Below are 19,693 nucleotides of genomic sequence, written 5' to 3' on the forward strand. Positions count from 1 at the left end.
GCACAGTTACTGCTACAGCTACAACTCTGGTCCAAGTTACCATCATCTCTCACCCTTTCTACATAGTCTTTATTTCTTGTACAGACTCTATTGCAATTGTCACTTAACTAGTCTTCCTGCTTTCACCCTTGCCTCCTTTTCAGTCTATTCACCTCACAGTAGCCAGAGTGATCTTTTAAAAGATAAGTCACATAATGTCATACCTCTACTCAAAAACCCCAAAGACTTCACAATTCCTGAGTAAAAGCTGAAGTTCTTACAATGGTCTATAAGACCATGTGATCTGATCCCACATTTCCTCTCTGACTCACATCTACTATACTTTTCACTTTCTCCTCTGCAGCCATATCACCTTCCTTGGAGTTCTTCAACCATACCAGGCACATTTCTGCCTCCATGTCTTTGCCCTTGTTGTCCCCACTTCCTAGAACACTCTTTCCCCAGATGTTCATGTAGCTAATTCCCTTAATTCCTTAATTTTTTTTTCTTCTGTGAGACCTCCCCTGTCCATATAGTGAAACTGCAAACACACCCACAGCACTTAAACCATATATATTCCAATTTGTTTTCCTGTTTAGTCTAACTCCTCTACCCACCCCCTGCTGATTGCAATATAAATTCCATGAGGGAAAAGATTATTTTTTGTTCATTATTACATTCCCAATACCTGGAATAGTGCTAGATACATAGTAGGAGCCCAATAAACATTTTTAGAATGAGTAAATGAGCCAGAAACAAGTTAGCAAGTCAGGGGAAAACTGCCTTAAGAATAAAGTAAACTAAATGAACTCTTCTATTATTTGTGGGTTAGACTGCCAACCTCAAATTCTTGTTTTTCAAATGTCATAGGGAGTTACCAAAAATAAGGGCAGAAAACATGAGCCACAATTTATTTACAGATTTTTTATTACTAAATGACCAAACCAAAAAACTTTAATAAAAGTTACCTTTTTCAAAAGTAAAGATGCCAACACGTATTTACAGAAATGCTTTTAGCTATTTTTACAAGTATAAATGAAATAAACTTCTGGTTATGAAAGAACTTGAGATGTGGCATTTCATACTATTTGTGACCTTGGGCTCTTTCCACTGGGGCTAATTCAGCTTTCTCAGAGTTGGGTCTACACTAAACAATCTACTCTAAACACATCCTAAACATATACTATGAGCCTAGTCACACAAAGCATTATCATTGACCCTATTTAGGAGACTGAGGTCCATTAGAGAGCCTGGGATTTGACATAACTTGGAAAGTGGGAGGGAGAAGAGATATAAGGGCATCCCAGGTCCTAGAAGGCACATCTAAGGCCAGCAGGTGTAGAAGACAGCAGAAGACCCACCTAACTAAAGGGAGAGCTATGTATTCTGACATAAAATAGTCTAGAATGCTACACAGAAGTTTTAAAACAGAAGCATCACATTATCAAAGTATGCCTAATGGATTATTTGAGTACTGATATGCCAAACTGAAGCAAAGAAAGACTAGAGACAGGAAAAACAGCCACAAAGTCTTTGTAGGAATCAAGGCATGGAATAACATCATGGCAAGAATGCAGAGAAAGGAGAATCAGACATCACAAAGAAAGTAAGAGGATTGGGAACTGATTAAATTCAAGAGATGAGAAAATGTAAAAACTAATTCTGTAGTTTTCTTTTCGAGGAATAAGTATTCTAACAATAGAAAATGGTAAGATTGAAGAATGACCTAACCAGAGCTATGTTCTATTTGAAATACTAGTAACATAATTGAATGGAAAACAGGAGATGACAGAAAAAAAGAATATGAAGTATAACGAGTAACAACTATCAAAATATATGGATATCTAAGAGTTAACAGCATGGAATAATGGCTGGATATTTAAAAAGAGCTTTTGGGGTACCTGCATGGCTCAGTTGGTTGAGCATCCGACTTTGGCTCAGGTCATGATCTCACAGTTTGTGGATTCAAGCCCTGAGTTGGGCCCTGTGCTGACAGTGCGGAGCCTGCTTGGGGTCCTCTCTTTCTCTCTCTCTCTCTCTCTCTCTCTCTCTCTCTCTCTCTGCCCCTCCCCTGCTTGAGCTCTCTCTCTCTTTCAAAAATAAACATTAAAAAAAAAAATCAAAGAGGTTAGAGTGGAAGAGAGCCAAAGCATAAGAGACTCTTAAAAACTGAGAACAAACTGAGGGTTGATGGGGGGTGGGAGGGAGGAGAGGGTGGGTGATGGGTATTGAGGAGGGCACCTTTTGGGATGAGCACTGGGTGTTGTATGGAAACCAATTTGACAATAAACTTCATATATTGGGGGAAAAAAACCCTAAAAAAAAAAAAAAGCTTTTAAGGAAGGACATAGTAAGAAATTTCTTACTACCCCAGTCACTAAACACTGAGTCCCTGAAAGACATTGCAGTGGAATAAAAATGGTCAGTGAGATGTAGAGTCTGATAATTCCCCTCCCTATGAATCAGATCTGACCAACAGAATGCAGCTTAAGTGACATTCTGGAACTTCCAAAGGTATGTCATAAGAAATCTTTCAGTTTTCACTTGGGTGGCTTATACCTTTCGCCAGTCACCACATAAAAAGTCTATCTTGAGATCGCCAAGCTGTGGGAAGCTCAAGCCATATGGAGATGACCCAGAGAATGAGACACCATGTAGTGAAAGACAGGGGCCAAAACACCTTCATTCACTGTGGCACCAGGCATATGAATGAAGCAGCCATCCTGGAAGTGGGTCCTCTAGCTGACACATGAGCATCAGAGACCTAGCAAAGCTCTTCCAAATTCCTGACCTACAAAATCATAAGCAAAATAAAATGGTTGTTTTAAATTACTGAGTTTTAGGGTAGTTTGTTATACAGCAATAAATAGGGAAATAGGTTTATTTTTTTATCTTGATAAGTCCCGAGCCTAGCAGAATACCTAGCCTACAGCAAATTCACTCCAAATGTTATGTGTAAAGTGAACCTCTTTCTTCCCTTGCAGTTCACATCCTGTCATTTCTTCTACACCCATCATTCCTTTAGAAGTCCTGGGTCACAGGGGCAATCATTGTTGGCACATCTGGAATGTTCTCTTAACTATCATGTAGTAATAAAGGCCCCCCCACAAAGCCACCCCAAGCTTGAAAGATAGGCATGGCTATGCTGCCAAAGTTAACCCAAGGCAGGCACCAGACAATATCGCATCTGGCTCAAGGTAAATAAGGCCAACATAATACTCTGTACTGGGCTACACAGAAACAAAAAAGAAAGAAGCAGACACAACTAATAGCAATATCACTGCACACCAAGAAACTGGAATCGGGGTCTGGCTGCTCATTTTTATAAATAATACATGAGTTTGGTCACTGAACCGACAGAGTTTCCTTTCATTGTAAGCTCTCTGATTATATAAGGCTTCTTATAAGTCTGACAAGAAATAACACATATCAACCCACATAAACAAGGAATTTTCAAAGTAACTATTCTTTTAAAAAGAAAGAAGGTGTACAATGGGGGTGGAAATGGTGAGTGAGAAGAGGATGAGGGCTATGTGAATAAAAAGTTCTTTTCAGCCGCCTGCAGGGCTGATCCATTCCCTCGTGAGCTAAGAGTGTTTCTTCTTTTTTTTCCTAATGTTTATTTTATTTTTGAGACAGAGAGCACAAGCAGGAAGGGCAGAGAATGGGGGAACAGAGGAACTGAAGCAAGTGGGCTCTCTACTGACAGCAGAGAACCCGGGGCAGGGCTGGAACTCACAAATTGTGAGATCATGACCTGAGCCAAAGTCGGACTTTTTTTTTTTAACATTTATTTATTTTTGAGACAGAGAGAGACAGAGCATGAACGGGGGAGGGTCAGAGAGAGAGGGAGACACAGAATCCGAAACAAGCTCCAGGCTCTGAGCTGTCAGCACAGAGCCCGACTCGGGGCTCAACCTCACAGACCGCAAGATCATGACCTGAGCCAAAGTCGGGCACCAGCTGACTGAGCCACCCAGGCGCCCCTTAAATTTTTTTTTTTAACGTTTATTTATTTTTGCAAAGTCAGACATTTAACCAACAGAGCCACCTAGGTGCCCCTGGAGTCTTTTTTTTTTTTAATTTTTAAAAATGTTTTTATTTATTTTTGAAGGAGAGAGAGACAGAGCATGAGCAGGGGAGGAGCAGAGAGAGAAGGAGACATAGAATTTGAAGCAGGCTCCAGGCTCTAAGCTGTCAGCATAGAGCCCGATGCGGGGCTCAAACTCACGAACTGGGAGATCATGACCTGAGCCAAAGTCGGGAGCTTAACCCGACTGAGCCACCCAGGCGCCCCTGGAATGTTTCTTTCAGTACCAAGTATCTGCCTGACTGAGGTCACTTTGCTATAAAGAGAATGAATCACCTCACTAGGTCAAGTAATTGCCAAGTGGTTCTTACTGGCACAGTGGGGAGAAAAAGCATAATTTCTCCTAGAAAAGGCAAGAGAGACCCTAAAATATCTGCCAAGAAATTCTTTTCTTTTGCTGACTCTTTTGACCAGAGAGTACTGTCACTTGAGATCCCTACCCGACAATCTTATATTCCACTCATTCCCAAATTTCCAATCTTCTAGGCACTGAAGGGTCCTGCACAAAGAAGCCCCTTAGACTGTTTGATTATGAGGATATTTCTCTCTTTGTGCCTTTCTTAACAAGCTTAAGAAGAAGGCATTATGAGATGACACATACTCTGTCTGGAAGAATCTCTCTCTTGTCTGTCTTTGACAATCTCCCACACCTCCATCTTGGATATGGAAGAGAAAACATATAGCATGTAAGTTGGTGGCAGCTACTTTTTGAGTAGAATGACATCCAACCTTAGGATGAAGTTGACAATATAAAGACAGAGTGAAGAGACAGAAAGACGTGGGGCCTCTAAATAACATTTAGCTGCTGAATTAAACCAACTCTTAACCTAATAAAACTGCTGGAATTCCAGTTATATGAGTCATTTTGTTGTTTAAGGCTTTGTGACTATTTTCCATTACTTGCCAACCAAACGCATTCTAATATATCCAATAACCAGGAAATATCTTTATCAAATAACAAAAAAATATATAAATAGAATCAAATTCTACAAATACTATACATGCTACACATACAAGAACATGTGGGGAATATGCATAAGTGCTTAGCACTGTGGGGAATAGATAAGTGAATTAAGGACAGTGTGTTAAAATGGAATGGGTATAGGCTTTGAAGTCAAATGAATCTGGATCCAAATCCTACTTTGGGAATTCATTTAATTTCTCTAAGCCTAGTTTTCTCATCTATAAAATGGAGAAAATATGACTACAGAATTGTGAATTATACCTAATATATAAAGCATTTTTTTTAAATGAGAGAAAGTCTTTACCCTCAATTAGAGTAGAAAAGACAAATAATTATGATCTGCTAATTGGGATATTTATCAGGTATGGGAAAGTGCAACAGTGGTTCCAGTTCTTCACCCTTTATGGAATCTATGCCCTCTGACATATAACTTTGCAGTATGCTCCCAATGTGGACTCAGGCATGTGACTTGTTTTGTCCAATGGCGATGTTGGCCAAGCAAACTTGAATATAGGCAGAATCATGAAAAGCACTTATGCAAATGGCTGGCATACTCTTGCTATTCTGGTATCATCATGTCCAGGCTAGTCCGCTGGTCCCAGAAGAAGGATGAGAAGCAGCTAGAGCAAAGCGGTCCCAGCAAAGCCCAACCTAGATCAGACTACCGGATGACCTGACAGATGCATGAATGAGCCCAAGTGAGACTAGCAGAAGTGCTCAACTTGCAGATGTACAAGAAATAAATGTTTATTGTTGTATTCTTTTGAGGTTTTTATGGTTGGACATTATATAGCAATAGTTAACTAATAATACAAAGGGTTATATTTTCTGTCTTTAAAAACTGAAGATTTCCACTTCCTTGATACTCATGACCAAATGAAAGACAATGTTAGGTCTCCTGAGTCAAAGAAATACTTATGGAACACTCCTATTTGATACATGAAATTTAAAAGGTTCTGTTTGATCTTTTATCAAACTGTTTTCTCTATAACAAACAACTCGTTTGCTTAAAAACTCAGAAGTCTATACTTACTACAGGTAAAACTACCGGTGGTAGTTAGTAGTACCTAACTGTCTGATTGTTCCAAGTTCAGTTAATGTCTACAATTACAAACAACACTCACAGAAATGGTTAAAGCCTAAAAAAGTCCAGATCACTACTGTATACGAGAAGTACTCTTCCTAATAATATCAACACTTTACAGGCACTAACAAGAGCTATGTTTGTCTACTGTAATTATTGAAAACTTATTTTAAGAGAAATAAAGAATGGTGTTCACATTATTGTAAAGAGCAGGCATTCCACCAATCAAGAGTTCCATCCAAGTTCCCAATGCTGTGCTAGATGTTAGTAGTAATTTATTTTTATAATCCTTAGTGAAACCAAAAGTATGCTGCCAAATTCAATTCTAAGACAAACATGTGAGTCCTCAGATATCTATGCCATAACGGCCCTTGGGGATCCCCTTCTGAAAATAACCAGTAACATTTGGATATTTGGCCTAAATGACCATCAGCCTATTAACATCACAATAAAAATTATAAATTATGCCAATATCTGATTAATGATACTGGAAATATACACTCTTTCACAAAGCAGGCACTGTATGTTGTATATGGCTACAACAAGCTAACAAACACAGAGAATATTACTTAAGTGCAACATGGCCAAAAGAATGCTGCATTAAGAGCATTCATTTCTGCCATTTCGACTACACTCCACTTCTAAATTTACAACTTGATCACAGATTTTTCTTTTAATGTTTATTTAGTTTTAGAGAGAGAGAGAGTGCGAGTGGGGCAGGGGCAAAGAGAGAGGGAGACATAGAATCCGAAGCAGGCTCCAGGCTCTGAGCTGTCAGCGCAGAACCCGATGTGGGGCTCAAACTCGCAAACTGCAAGATCATGACCTGAGCCTAAGTTGGATGCTTAACTGACTAAGCCACCCAGGCGCTCCATGATCACAGATTTTAAAGCATGTTCTTTGTCAGAAAAACCAACATACAAGCCCTTCCAGTAAACTGACATTTCAGAGAACAATGATACAAACATGGAGTACAACAAATACTTTAACAATTATTAGTGTCAGAGCTCTGGCAGAAAGCTTGAGAGAAGGAGAGAGTTTTGTCTTTGAAGAATTTATAGGCTCACTTCTGAGAAAAGAAATACACAGAAAATGTTTTTGATCTGAAATGCTGGTTATGGGCGGGTTCATTTGTAAAAATTTAGTGAGCTGTACACATTTCACATGTTATAACATTTCTGTTATGTCACACTTCAATAAAAAGGGTTTTTTTTAAGTTTATTTATTTTTGAGAGAGAGAGAAAGTGCAAGTCGGAGAGGGGCAGACAATGGGGGAAAAAGAGAATCCCAAGTAAGCTGTACGCTGTCAGCGTGGAGCATGATGTGGGGCTTGAATCCACAAGCCATGAGATCATGACCTGAGCTGAAGTCAGACACTTAACCCACTCAGCCATCCAGGCGTACCCAATAAAAAGTTTCTAAAATTTTTAATAACATTAACCACAGAATTGAACTAAGTATCAAATGAAAAATATTGACAATTTAAGGAGTGTGGGAGGGACCAGTCATTGCTAATAATAAAAGCTGTAACAGTTAAAATGTACTAAGCAATTACTATATGCCAGCCACTGTGCTAAATAAGCATTTTATATTTCATCCTCACAAAATCCCTGTGAGGTCATCTTCTTATCAGTAGGATCTGTTACAATTACTGACTCCCTCCTTCTTGAAACTCCTTCCTTTCCATTCCAGGCCAATACACGCTCGTGGTTTCTCTTCCTACCTCGCTAACCACTCCCTCTCAAAATGTCTTCTCCTCAGACTTTTAAAATTAAATACTTTAGGATTCAGCTATTGGTCCTCTTTTCTATCTAGACTCCCTGGAACAGATACTATTATTTTTTTTATTCCCATTTTACAGACAACACCACTGAGACACAGAGAAATTCAAACCTAGGCAATCAAGACTTCAGAGTCCATGCTCTTAACCACCTCATTATTCTGCCTTCTTTGGCCTTCCATATAAGAGGCAGGACAGAACTATACACATTCCACATTCTGGTGCCCTCAGTAACTGAGAAAAGAGACACAGAGTGAGGTACATGGGACCTTCCTTTATCAGATATTAGGGACAAATATAGGGCACCAAGCCAGCAGGAAACCAATACTTGCAAATTCTGTTAAACAATTTTCCTTCCTAAGTTTCTTCACTTTGTATTTTGATACTTACTTCCTAAGGAGGAATGTGAATACATTCTAGAACATAGACTCTTAAATCTAGATGCTCATTTGAATAATCTTGGGGAGCTTTAAGAACACATATGGCCCTATGAAGACCTACAAAGCCTAGAAGATTCCAGGAAGCTGTGTTTCTGAGAAGGATCCAAGTAAATTCTGAGTTGATAGGTCAGTACCTAAGTTTAGGAAGCCTTTGTTCTAGAGAGGATTCTCTGGTCCTCAGAGGCTAAGTAGTGGTTTTACTACCTAGAAAAGACTGAAAATGAAATAAGACTTAAGATGTAAACTGATTCCAAGGAGTAATAAGACCAATCAGGACACTAGAACAGTGATTGTGGAATTCTATATCAGGACACCAAATGTTTCTGGATAGTCCGGGAATTTGTTGCCATGAAATAATCTGCAGCCAAGTGATGTCTCCCTTAGCTTTGGAAGGGGTCATCCGGGAAGCAAGAATCAGTATAACATTTGAGCACTCGTATTCTCAGATTATTCACAAATATTATGAGAGAATCCAAGAGTATTAATAGATATGGCTATTTTCCCCAGGCAAGAGAAGAAAGCATTGTTAACACTGTCATTTTTGTATAAATATAAATGCATACACATTTTGCTAACATTACGCAAGTAACAGTATGGAACCACAAATGCTAAAACTAAGGCAAAGAAGTTACTTCAATATGCTTAAGTCTTACCTCTGTAAGTGCATGCAATTGTCCTTGATGTACACACACACCCATGAACCTATGAAACAAACAAAAAAAATTTTTAGCAAAGGAAAACAATATAACTGCCATATAAAGAAACTAGTTTAGCTACTCATGCATTGGAAATAATCCAATACCTGTGAAGTCTCCTGGGTTCTTGTATAATGCTGCAGCCTCTCAACTTTGATATCAGGCTGGTAATTTTTTTTTTCCTTTAACTTTATTTATTTTTGAGAGAGAAGGAGAGAGCAAGCAGAGGAGGGGCAGAGAGAGAGAGGGAGACCGAGAATCCCAAACAGGCTCTGTGCTTTCAGCACAGATCCTGACACAGGGCTCAATCCCATAAACCGTGAGAACAATGACCTGAGCCAAAATCAAGAGTCTGACCCGTAACTGACTGAGCCACTCAGGCATCCCTCATTTGTTACCAAACTTTAATAGGTTACATTCACTATCTACATTTCTTTAACCTTCGTTCATTCCTAAACTCATTATAATTTGCCCTCTGCCAATATCACTTTTTTTTTTAATCTTTATTTTTGAGAGAGAGACAGAGCGAGAGCAGGGGAGGGGCAGAGAGAGAGGGAGACAATCTGAAGCAGGCTCCAGGCTCTGAGCTGTCAGCACAGAGCCCAACGCGGGGCTTGAACTCACGGACTGTGAGATCATGACCTGAGACGAAGTCGGACGCTTAACCGACACAGCCACCCAGGCACCCCAGCCAATATCACTCTTTAGTAACTAACCATCCTTACTATGAAGAATTCGGAGTTTTACATACTTTTGCATTTCTAGTACCTAGTATAGTATCTGGCACAAAAGATTTGTTGAACAGCATAAATGATTTTTATGACCTACAAACTTAAATTCAAGCTCTTCTCTTTATTTCATTTTACTGAAAATAATCCTTCCAGGATCAGCTAAAATTTCATCTTCTCTATATTGATCTCGGGGATATCTTCACTTATCATTAATCCTCTCTCTCCCTCCTCATCTCAACAGTACTGCTATGCACTTTCACTTTGCTTTGAAAGATTGTTCATTAGCCTAACTGAGGTGGTCCAGGGTCTGAAGTCAGACTGCTTATATTTGAATCCTGGCTCTGCCACTTCATGATGACATCCCCGTATTTTAGTTTCTTCATATACAAAATGGGAGTATTACTATTACCTAACTCATATGGTTATTGTGAAGATGAAATGACATAACTTGGGCTCCTAGAACATACTAAGAACTAGAATATATTAACTGTTCTTCTTTTAACATTTGTGACTTCTTCTCCAGAATGGAATATAAGAAAGATTTTCAAGAATACAGATCTCTTCTCATTTGTTTCTACATATAGTGCCTGATACACAATGCTTTGCAAATAAGATGCTAAACAAACACTTCTTGAATGAAAAAGCAATGATCACCAAATTAGCTTCACAATGTAAATTCATTTTATAAGAAAGAACCTTTTTTTTTTTTTTTTTTTTTTTGTAGGCTCCATGCCCAGCATGGAGCCCAACACAGAGCTTGAACTCACAACTCTGAGATCAAGACCTGAGGTGAGATCAAGAGTCAGACGCTTAACCTACTGAGCTATCCAGGCACCACAGAAAGAACATTTAGAGGCAGGTACAAGGCTGGAGAACGAAGGAGTATTTATTTTATTTAGTCAAATATTTATATAGAAGTTAGGCAGTAGGATTCTACTAGCAAAACAATAGCTACATATTAGACATATCTCCAGAAGCTAGGGAAGCAAAAGATGAACTACTGGGACTTGATCAAGATGAAAAGCTGCTGCACTGTGAATCAAACAATCAACAAAACTAAAAGGCAACCTATGGAATGGGAGAGGATATTTGCAAATGACATAGCTGATAAAGGGTTAGCATCCAATATCTATAAAGAACTCACCAAATTCAAACCCAAAAAATAAATAATCCAGTTAAGAAATGGGCAGAAGAGGGGCACCTAGGTGGCTCAGCCGGTTGAACACCCGACTCTTGGTTTCAGCTCAGATCATGATCTCATGGTTTGTGAGTTTGAGCCCCACATCAGGCTCTGCACTGACAGTGTGGAGCCTGCTTAGGATTCTCTCTCTCCCTCTCTCTCTCTGCCCCTCCCCCACTCTCTCTCTGTCTCTCTTTCAAAAAAAAAAAAAACTTATACAAAAAGAAACAGGCAGAAGATATGAACAGACATTATTCTAAAGAAGACATCCAGATGGCCAACAGACACATGAAAAGATGCTCAACATCACTCATCATCAGGGAAATATAAATCAAAACCATGATGAGCTACCACCTCACATCTGTCAGAATGACTAAAATTAACAACACAGGAAAACAGATGTTGGCAAGGATGCTGAGAAAGGGGAACCCTCTTACATTGTTGGTGGGAATGCAAACTGGTGCAGCTACTCTGGAAAACAGGAGGAGATTCCTCAAACAGTTAAAAATAGAACTACCCTATGACCCAGCAATTGCACTATTAGGTATTTACCCAAAAAATACAAAGATACTGATTCGAAGGGGCACATGTATCCTGATGCTTATAGCAGCATTATCAAGAACAAATTATGGAAAGAACCCAATTGTCCATCAACTGAAATTGGATAAAGAAGATGGATATATATAATGGAATATTACTCAACCATCAAAAAATGAAATCTTGCCATTTACAGCAACATGGATGGAGCTAGAGTATATTATGCTAAGTGAAATAAGTCAGAGAAAGACAAATACCATATGATTTCATTCATCCATGGAATTTAAGAAACAAAACAGATGAACGTAGGGAAAGGGAGAAAAAAAGGAGACAGAAGCAAACCCAAAGACACTCTTTTTTTTTTTTTTATGTTTTTATTTATTTTTGAGACAGAAAGCACAAGCTGCAGAGAGAAAGGGAGACAGGAACTGAAGCAGGCTCTACGCCATCAGCAGAGATCCTGATGCGGGGTCCGAACTCATGAGCTGTGAAATCATGACCTAAGCAGAAGTCACACTTAACCAATTGAGCCACCCAGGTGGCCCAAACCATAAGAGACTCTTTTTTTTTTTTTTTAATTTTTTAAGTTTACTTATTTTTGTGAGAGAAAGAGAGACAGACAGAGCACAGCAGGGGAGGAGGAGAGAGAGAGGGAGACACAGAATCTGAAGCAGGCTCTAGGCTCTAAGCTGTCAGCACAGAGGCCGACACAGGATTCCAACTCACAAACCGTGAGATCACGACCTGAGCCAAAGTCGGATGCTTAACCGACTGAGCCACCCAGGTGCCCCACCAGAAGAGACTCTTAACCATAGAGAACAAACTAAGGGTTGATGGAGGGGAGGTGGGTGGGGAAGGGGTTAAATGGGTGATGGATATTAAGAAGGGCACTTGTCATGAGCATTGGGTGTTATATGTAAGTGATAAATCACTAAACTGTATTCCTGAAAGCAGTATTATACTATATGTTAACTAGAATTTAAATAAAAATTTGAAACAAAAAAAAAATTAAAAAATAAAGTCATGAGCCTCCTAAAAGCTGAAAAGACCTGGTTTGGGTATGATACACCCTTGCTTCCCTTCCCCCCAAACCCACCATTCACTATGACCACATCATCCGCAGAGATGTCACAGCCAGCACATTCGGGCAGGCACTGGTTTCATGTGACAGTTTTCTTCTGCCTGCCTTCCTCCCCACTCCCAGCTCACATCACCACATCACAGTGGTGTCACACAACTCTACGTCTATGTGAAACTTTTCTGCCTGACCTCCTCAACCTCATTTTCTTTCCATCACCCACCACATCCAAAACAGTTTCACAGAGCTCTCAAGCTAAGATAGGCATTAGCTTTATATTAGAAGAAGAGCTTGAGCAGAGTACATGATTACAGTTGCTATAAAAAGAATATACTTTAAAAGGGAAATATTTCTCAGGGCGCATGGGTGGCTCAGTTGGTTAAGTGTTCAACTTCAGCTCAGGTCATGACCTCCAGTTCGTAAGTTTGAGCCTTGAGTCCGGCTCTGTGCTGACAGCTCAGAGCCTGGAGCCTGCTTCAGATTTTGTGTCTCTCTCTCTCTCTGCCCCTCCCCCACTTGTGTGCGTGCGTATTCTCTCTCTCTCTCTCTCTCTCTCTCTGAAAAATAAACATTAAAGAAAACTTTAAGGGAAATATTTCTCATCCTTAACAGGGAAGTGATATATGCCTAGAAAAGCATTTAATATTAACAGTAAGTTTTCACTGAAATTTTTATTACTAATTATATTAAAATCTAAGTTGTGGACAAAACCTCAAATCTTTTTTGGTATGAGACTGGACCTAAAAATTATTACACTCTGAATGATTCATACTCCCTACTACCACCACCCAAAATCAAGCCAGCTAGAATTACTTAGCTCAGGAAGGGAGGAGCACTTTGTTAATGCATGTGCTTGAGACTAAGTCATTACTGAAATTTATTATTTTTAGTTTCATATTATGCACACACACTTGTGTTAAGTAAGAAGAGGGATGCCTGGGTGGCTCAGTCGGCTGAGCATCTGACTTTGGCTCAGGTCATAATCTCTCAGTTCATGAGTTCAAGCCCTGCATGGAGCTCTCTGCTGTCAGTGCAGAGCCTACCTCCAATCCTCTCCCTCTTTCTCTGTCCCTCCCCCACCCTGGCACAAGAGCACTGGCTATCTCTTTCAAAAATAAAAACATTTAATGGGACACCTGGGTGTCTCAGTCAGTTAAGTGTCTGACTTCAGCTCAAGTCATGATCTCACGGATTGTGAGTTCAAGTCCCACATCAGGCTCTGTGCTGACAGTGCGGAGCCTGATTTGGACCCTCCGTCCCTTCTCTCTGCTTCTCTCCCTCTCTCTGCCCTTCCTCCAAGCACAAGTTCTCTCAAAAGTAATAAACAAATATTAAAATAAATAAATAAAGGGGCGTCTTGGTGGCTCAGTCGGTTAAGTGTCCGACTTCAGCTAAGGTCGTGATCTTGTGGCTTGTGAGTTCCAGCCCCTCATCAGCTCTGTGCTGACAGCTCAGAGCCTGGAGCCTGCTTCAGATTCTGTCTCCCTCTCTCTCTGCCCCTCCCCTGCTCACACAGTCTCTGTCTCTCTCTCCCAAATATAAATAAACATTAAAGTTTTTTAAATAAATAAAAACATTTAAAAAGAAAAAAAAGAAGAGTTGCTTTTGTTTTTTAGACGAGCACTTCCTAAATTTTAATGTGGACACAAATCACCTAGGACTTATATAAATTCCAGGCTCTGATTCTACAGGTTGGGGCAGAGGGAGGTTGGGAGTCTGAATTTCTAATAAGCTCCCAGGTAATATTGACACTGCTAGGTCCATGGACCACACACTGAGTAGCAAGGCTCAGTCTTGACTTGACAAACGACAGCTGATCACCCACTCTAAAGTTAGTAAGACCATAACAGGAAACTTCCAACTCTGATACTACTGGTAAACTAGACTTTGATCAGAGACTTAATTTGCCTCAGCCTTTCCTGTAGCATGATTTACTATTTTCCATAAAGTGTCATTACCATGCTTTTATACACCTTTGCTTTTCTAGGGCTGTTCCCACTTCCCAGAATGTCCCTCCCCTCATTTCTACATAGTTACATTCTACTCACCCTCAAAGCCCAGTTCAGATACTTCCTTTCCCACAAAACAAATCTGGCTCCCTCTAAGTAGAAGTACTTCTGAACTAGCATGCTTCTGAACTATGAAGACACTCCATCTACACCACTCTCCTATAGCATCATTGCTTCCTACCTTTAACTATGTTTTATAAAATGAAATGAATTCTCTTGCCTGTCATATGACAGTATATAAACACTTGCTGGGTAAATTTAACACACAACTCTGACCACTTAAAAATCACTGAATGCTTGTTATTTGCCAGGCACTGGTAATTATTGTTATTATATGATTATTATAACAGCTGACGCTTTTTTCTGAGAGAGAGAGCAGGGGAAAGGCAGAGGGAGAGGGAGAGCGAGAAAGAGAGAAAGAATCCTAAGCAGGCTCCACACCCAGCACAAAGCCTGATGTGGGGCTTGATCCCACAACCATGAGATCACAACCTGAGCCGAAATCAAGAGTCAGATGCTTAACTAACTGAGCCACCCAGGCACCCCAACAACTGACTCTTAAAGAGCACTTACTGTGTAGGCATTGTTTTTATATTATATTCATTTAATCCTCATAATAATCCAATGAAGTAATACTTTTATTCTCCCAATTATAGTGATAAAGAAATTTAGGCTTAGAGAAATAAAGTAACCTGCCCAAAGTCATACAAATAATAAGTGGCTGAGCCAGGCGTCAAACCTAAACAGTGGGTTCTGTGCTCTTAATCACAATGTTATATTACCTCCCCATATAGTTATAAAAAGGATTTAAAAATGAACAAGACACAATGCCTTTCATTAAGAAGCTACTCAAAAAGATTTTTGTGGCAGTTCACAGCTCCTGATCAAAGTCCAAATTCCTTACTTAGCATGTTATTCAAGAATCTGAATGATCTGACCCACACCTCTTTTACCGTATCTCCTATTACTCCCACCTGAATTCTCTATGTTTTAGTTATATAACCTGTTCCTCCTAAATATGTCCTAAATTCTCCCACTTCCATACTGTTGCTACAATAAGGCCATCTGGAATCCACTTTTTTACTATTTCTTTTAGGGGCAGGGAGAGTGGCAGAGGGGGAGGGAGGGAGGGAAGGAGGGGGAGGGAGAGAGAGAGAGAGAGAGAGAGAGAGAGAGAGAGAGAGAATATGAATCCCAACCAGGCTCCATGCTCGGTGCAGAATCTGACATGGGGCTTGATTCCACAGCCCTGGAATCATGACCTGAGCCCAAATCAAGAGTTGGACGCTCAACTGACTCAGCCACCCAAGTGCCCCTGGAATCCACTTTTCAAAGCTCTACCAATCCTTACAAACTTAGTGCAAGAATGTCTCCGAATAATAACAATAATAACAATAGCACCCAACATTTATATACCATTTAGGATGCCAGGAACTGTCACATATCAAGTCATATGATTGAGAATGGTTATAATAATTTCTGTCTCAGAGACATAATTTCACATATTTCCCTACTCTTTCTAATCTGAAGTAATCTTTCTCTTCTCTATACATTTATATTACTCTATTTAAAACTCTATTATATAAACACATATCAGGCCTGCCTTCTACATCAAGTTTTATCTATGTCTGCTTCTTCCACTAAATTAGATGGTTCTTGAGGGCAGGAATCTTAAGTGTGGAAAAGAATGGCTATTTACTCACTAAATTACCTCCCTTTTCTTCCTGAAGTTTCCCAATGTCTATAACAGTTAGTTAAGACCATAATATTGAGTTCTGGAGAGTAGTACAGGGGCAGAAATTATTATGTCATTTCTAGGCCTGTCCCATAAAAACCTCAACCCTCTCCTCTATACTTTTCTCCTTCATCTGTCAGCAGATGCAGAAGATCCAGTGAAGGAATCTGAGGCCCTGACCTAGGTTTAAAAAAAAAAAAAAAAAGCTCTCTGTCTAACTCAATCCAACACACGCTGAACTAGGACATGAATAAGAAACATGCCTTTAAATCAATAAGATTTTACATGGTTTACTACAGTAATTAGCCCACCTGGAATAAATATACTAGGTGGTTTTGTGTCTCTATATATACTTAAAACACTGCCTTCTTCATAGTTAGCATTTAGTAAATATTTACCGAATTCAGTTAAAAGTTAAATTTCTTTTTTTTTTTTTTTTACATTTTATTTATTTTTGAGAGAGTGAGAGACACAGCATGAGTGGGGGAGAGGCCGAAAGAGAGGAAGATACAGAATCTGAAGCAGGCCCCAGGTTCTGAGCTGTCAGCACAGAGCCCAACATGGGGCTCAAACCCACAAACTGCAAGATCATGACCTGTGCCAAAGTCGGGTGCTTAATTGACTGAGCCACCCAGGCACCCCTAAAAGTTAAATTTCTTAATTCCAAAGCAGGATCTTTCTTCAGTCCTAGTATTATCCAGCAGTCTCCAAAATGGGGTATGAGTAAGATTACCCATTGAAGTCTGGGAAGAAAATTGGAATTTTTAAGCTATATTATTATTTATTTTTAATTTTTTAATGTTTAATTTTGAGAGAGACAGAGAGCGAGCAGGGGAGGGGCAGAAAGATTGGCAGACACAGTCTGAAGCAGGCTTCAGGCTCTGAGCTGTCAGCACAGAGCCCGACACGGGGCTCAAATCCATGAACCGTGAGATCATGACCTGAGCTGAAGTTGGACGCTTAACTGACTGAATTGCCCAGGCACCCCATTACCTATATTATTTTTATATAAAGAAGAAAAAATAAGTTTAGTAATATTTAACATGGGTTAATAATAGCACCTGGGGATGTGCTCAAAAATGTTTTCTTAATGGGATATTATGATAGGCAGAAGATGTCTAGAAAGGTCCATGTTCTAACCCTCAAAACCTGTGAATATGTTATGCTATATAGCAAGGGAAATTGATTAAAGTTGCAGATGGAATTAAGGTTGCTAATCAGCTGACTTTAAAATAGGGAGAGTATCCTAGACTAGCAAGTGTTATCATACTTGCAGTGTTATCATAATGGTCCCCAAAGGTGGAAGAGGGAGGCAAAAAAGTTAGTATTAGAAGGATACAATATGAAAAAAAAATCAGCCTGTCACTATTGGCTTTGAAGATGGAAGGAGCTACAAGCCAAATAGAAACTGAAAAAGTAAGGAAACAGATTCTTCCCCAGAGCCTCCAGAAAGAAACACAACACTCTCAATACCTTGATTTTATCCTAGTAAGACCCACATCAGACTTCTGATCTATAGAAGATAATGAATTTGTGTTGTTTCAAGTCACCAGGTAATTTGTTATAGCAGCCATAGAAAACTAATGATACAACAAGAAAAAGAAAGAAAAGAAAAGAAAAGAAAAGAAAAGAAAAGAAAAGAAAAGAAAGGAAAAGAAAAGAAAACTAATATTACATAATAAAAAAAATCATGGGTGGAGAAACAAAAGCAAAAATGAACTATTGGGACCTCAAAAAAATAAAAAGCTTCTGCACAGCGAAGGAAACAATCAGCAAAACTAAAAAGCAACCAACAGAATGGAAGAAGATATTTGCAAACGACATATCAGATAAAGGGTTATATCCAAAATCTATAAAGAACTTATCAAACCCAACACCCAAAAAACAAATAATCTAATGAAGAAATTGGCAAAAGACATGAATAGACACTTCTCCAAAGAAGACATCCAGATGGCCAACCGACACATGAAAAAATGCTCAACATCACTCATCATCAGGGAAATACAAATCAGAACCACAATGAGATACCACCTCACACCAGTCAGAATGGCTAACATTAACAACTCAGGCAACAACAGATGTTGGTGAGGATGTGGAGAAAGAGAATCTCTTTTGCACTGCTGGTGGGAATGCAAACTGGTGCAGCCACTCTGGAAAACAGTATGGAGGTTCCTCAAAAAATTAAAAATAGAACTATCCTATGACCCAGTAATTGCACTACTAGGTAGAAACAGGTGTGCTGTTTCAAAGGGGAATGTGCACCCCCATGTTTATAGCAGCACTATCAACAATAGCAAAGTATGGAAAGAGTCCAACTGTCCATCGATGGATGAATGGATAAAGAAGATGTGGTACACACACACACACACACACACACACAATGGAGTATTACTTGGCAATCAAAAAGAATGAAATCTTGCTATTTGCAACTATGTGGATGGAACTAGAGGGTATTATGCTAAGCGAAATTAGTCAGAGAAAGAAAAATATCATATGACTTCACTCATATGAGGACTTTAAGACACAGAACAGATGAACATAAGGGAAGGGAAGCAAAAAATATATAAAAACAGGGAGGGGGACAAAACATAAGAGATTCTTAAATATGGAGAACAGACAGAGGGTTACTGGAGGAGGGATGGGCTAAATGGGTAAGGGGCATTAAGGAATCCACTCCTGAAATCATTGTTGCACTATATGCTAAATAATTTGGATGTAAATTTAAAAAAAAATTAAAAAAAATTATGGGTCACTATGTTCACAGACCTAAAATAGACTTTGGGCTTTGACTCCTAAACAAGCACAAGGAAAATAACATTATTAGTTCCTTGGTAGCATTTTCGTCTAATCAGTCAAATATTTTTTGAGTTCATAGTTCTGCTCTCAGAGTTAAACATTAAAGTTTAAATACTGTCCCTTCTCAAAAGCTTATTACCTAAACAGAAGAGTGAGGGAGAGGTGTGACAGTAGTCTGAAACACATCTAGCTGTCTTCATTCTGGAAACACACACACACACACACAAAACACCAACACACAACTATTTTGGACCAACTCAATACTACACAACAGGACCCAGTAAGAGTCCTGTAGCCATTATATCAAAGCTGTCTGGAAAATTAGTAGTTATTGCTAACTTACCTAGAATTAGGTATATATGCCAATATACCTAGAAACTGTCCTAGGTATTTTATATGTATTATCTGAGATTAAATTATCCTCATTTTATCATCTAGGAAAATAAGGTTCAGAGCACTTAAGTGACTTGACAAAAGTTGGAGAATCTGATCTGTTTTGCTCTGTGACAATGGGAATAAAAGAAAAAAGGCCAGTGGTTCCATAATAACTTCATTTTGTATTCATAAATAATAACTAATGATGCCTGGGTGGCTC

The 19,693-nt window shown here is 39.2% G+C and overlaps 1 protein-coding gene across 3 annotated transcripts in view; it reads right to left on the reverse strand.

Annotated features, from left to right (window-relative positions):
* Positions 1-19,693, reverse strand: part of TESK2 (testis associated actin remodelling kinase 2) — a 131,082-nt gene that overhangs the window by 30,566 nt on the left and 80,823 nt on the right. For all 3 annotated transcript variants that reach the window (XM_015066854.3, XM_053213299.1, XM_053213306.1), the window contains one exon: positions 8,991-9,039. In XM_015066854.3, coding sequence (XP_014922340.1) covers positions 8,991-9,039 — 49 coding nt within the window. The remainder of the gene's footprint in view (positions 1-8,990; positions 9,040-19,693) is intronic.

The sequence above is a fragment of the Acinonyx jubatus genome, chromosome C1 (genome assembly GCF_027475565.1).
Source record: "Acinonyx jubatus isolate Ajub_Pintada_27869175 chromosome C1, VMU_Ajub_asm_v1.0, whole genome shotgun sequence".
Classification (NCBI taxonomy): Eukaryota; Metazoa; Chordata; class Mammalia; order Carnivora; family Felidae; genus Acinonyx; species Acinonyx jubatus.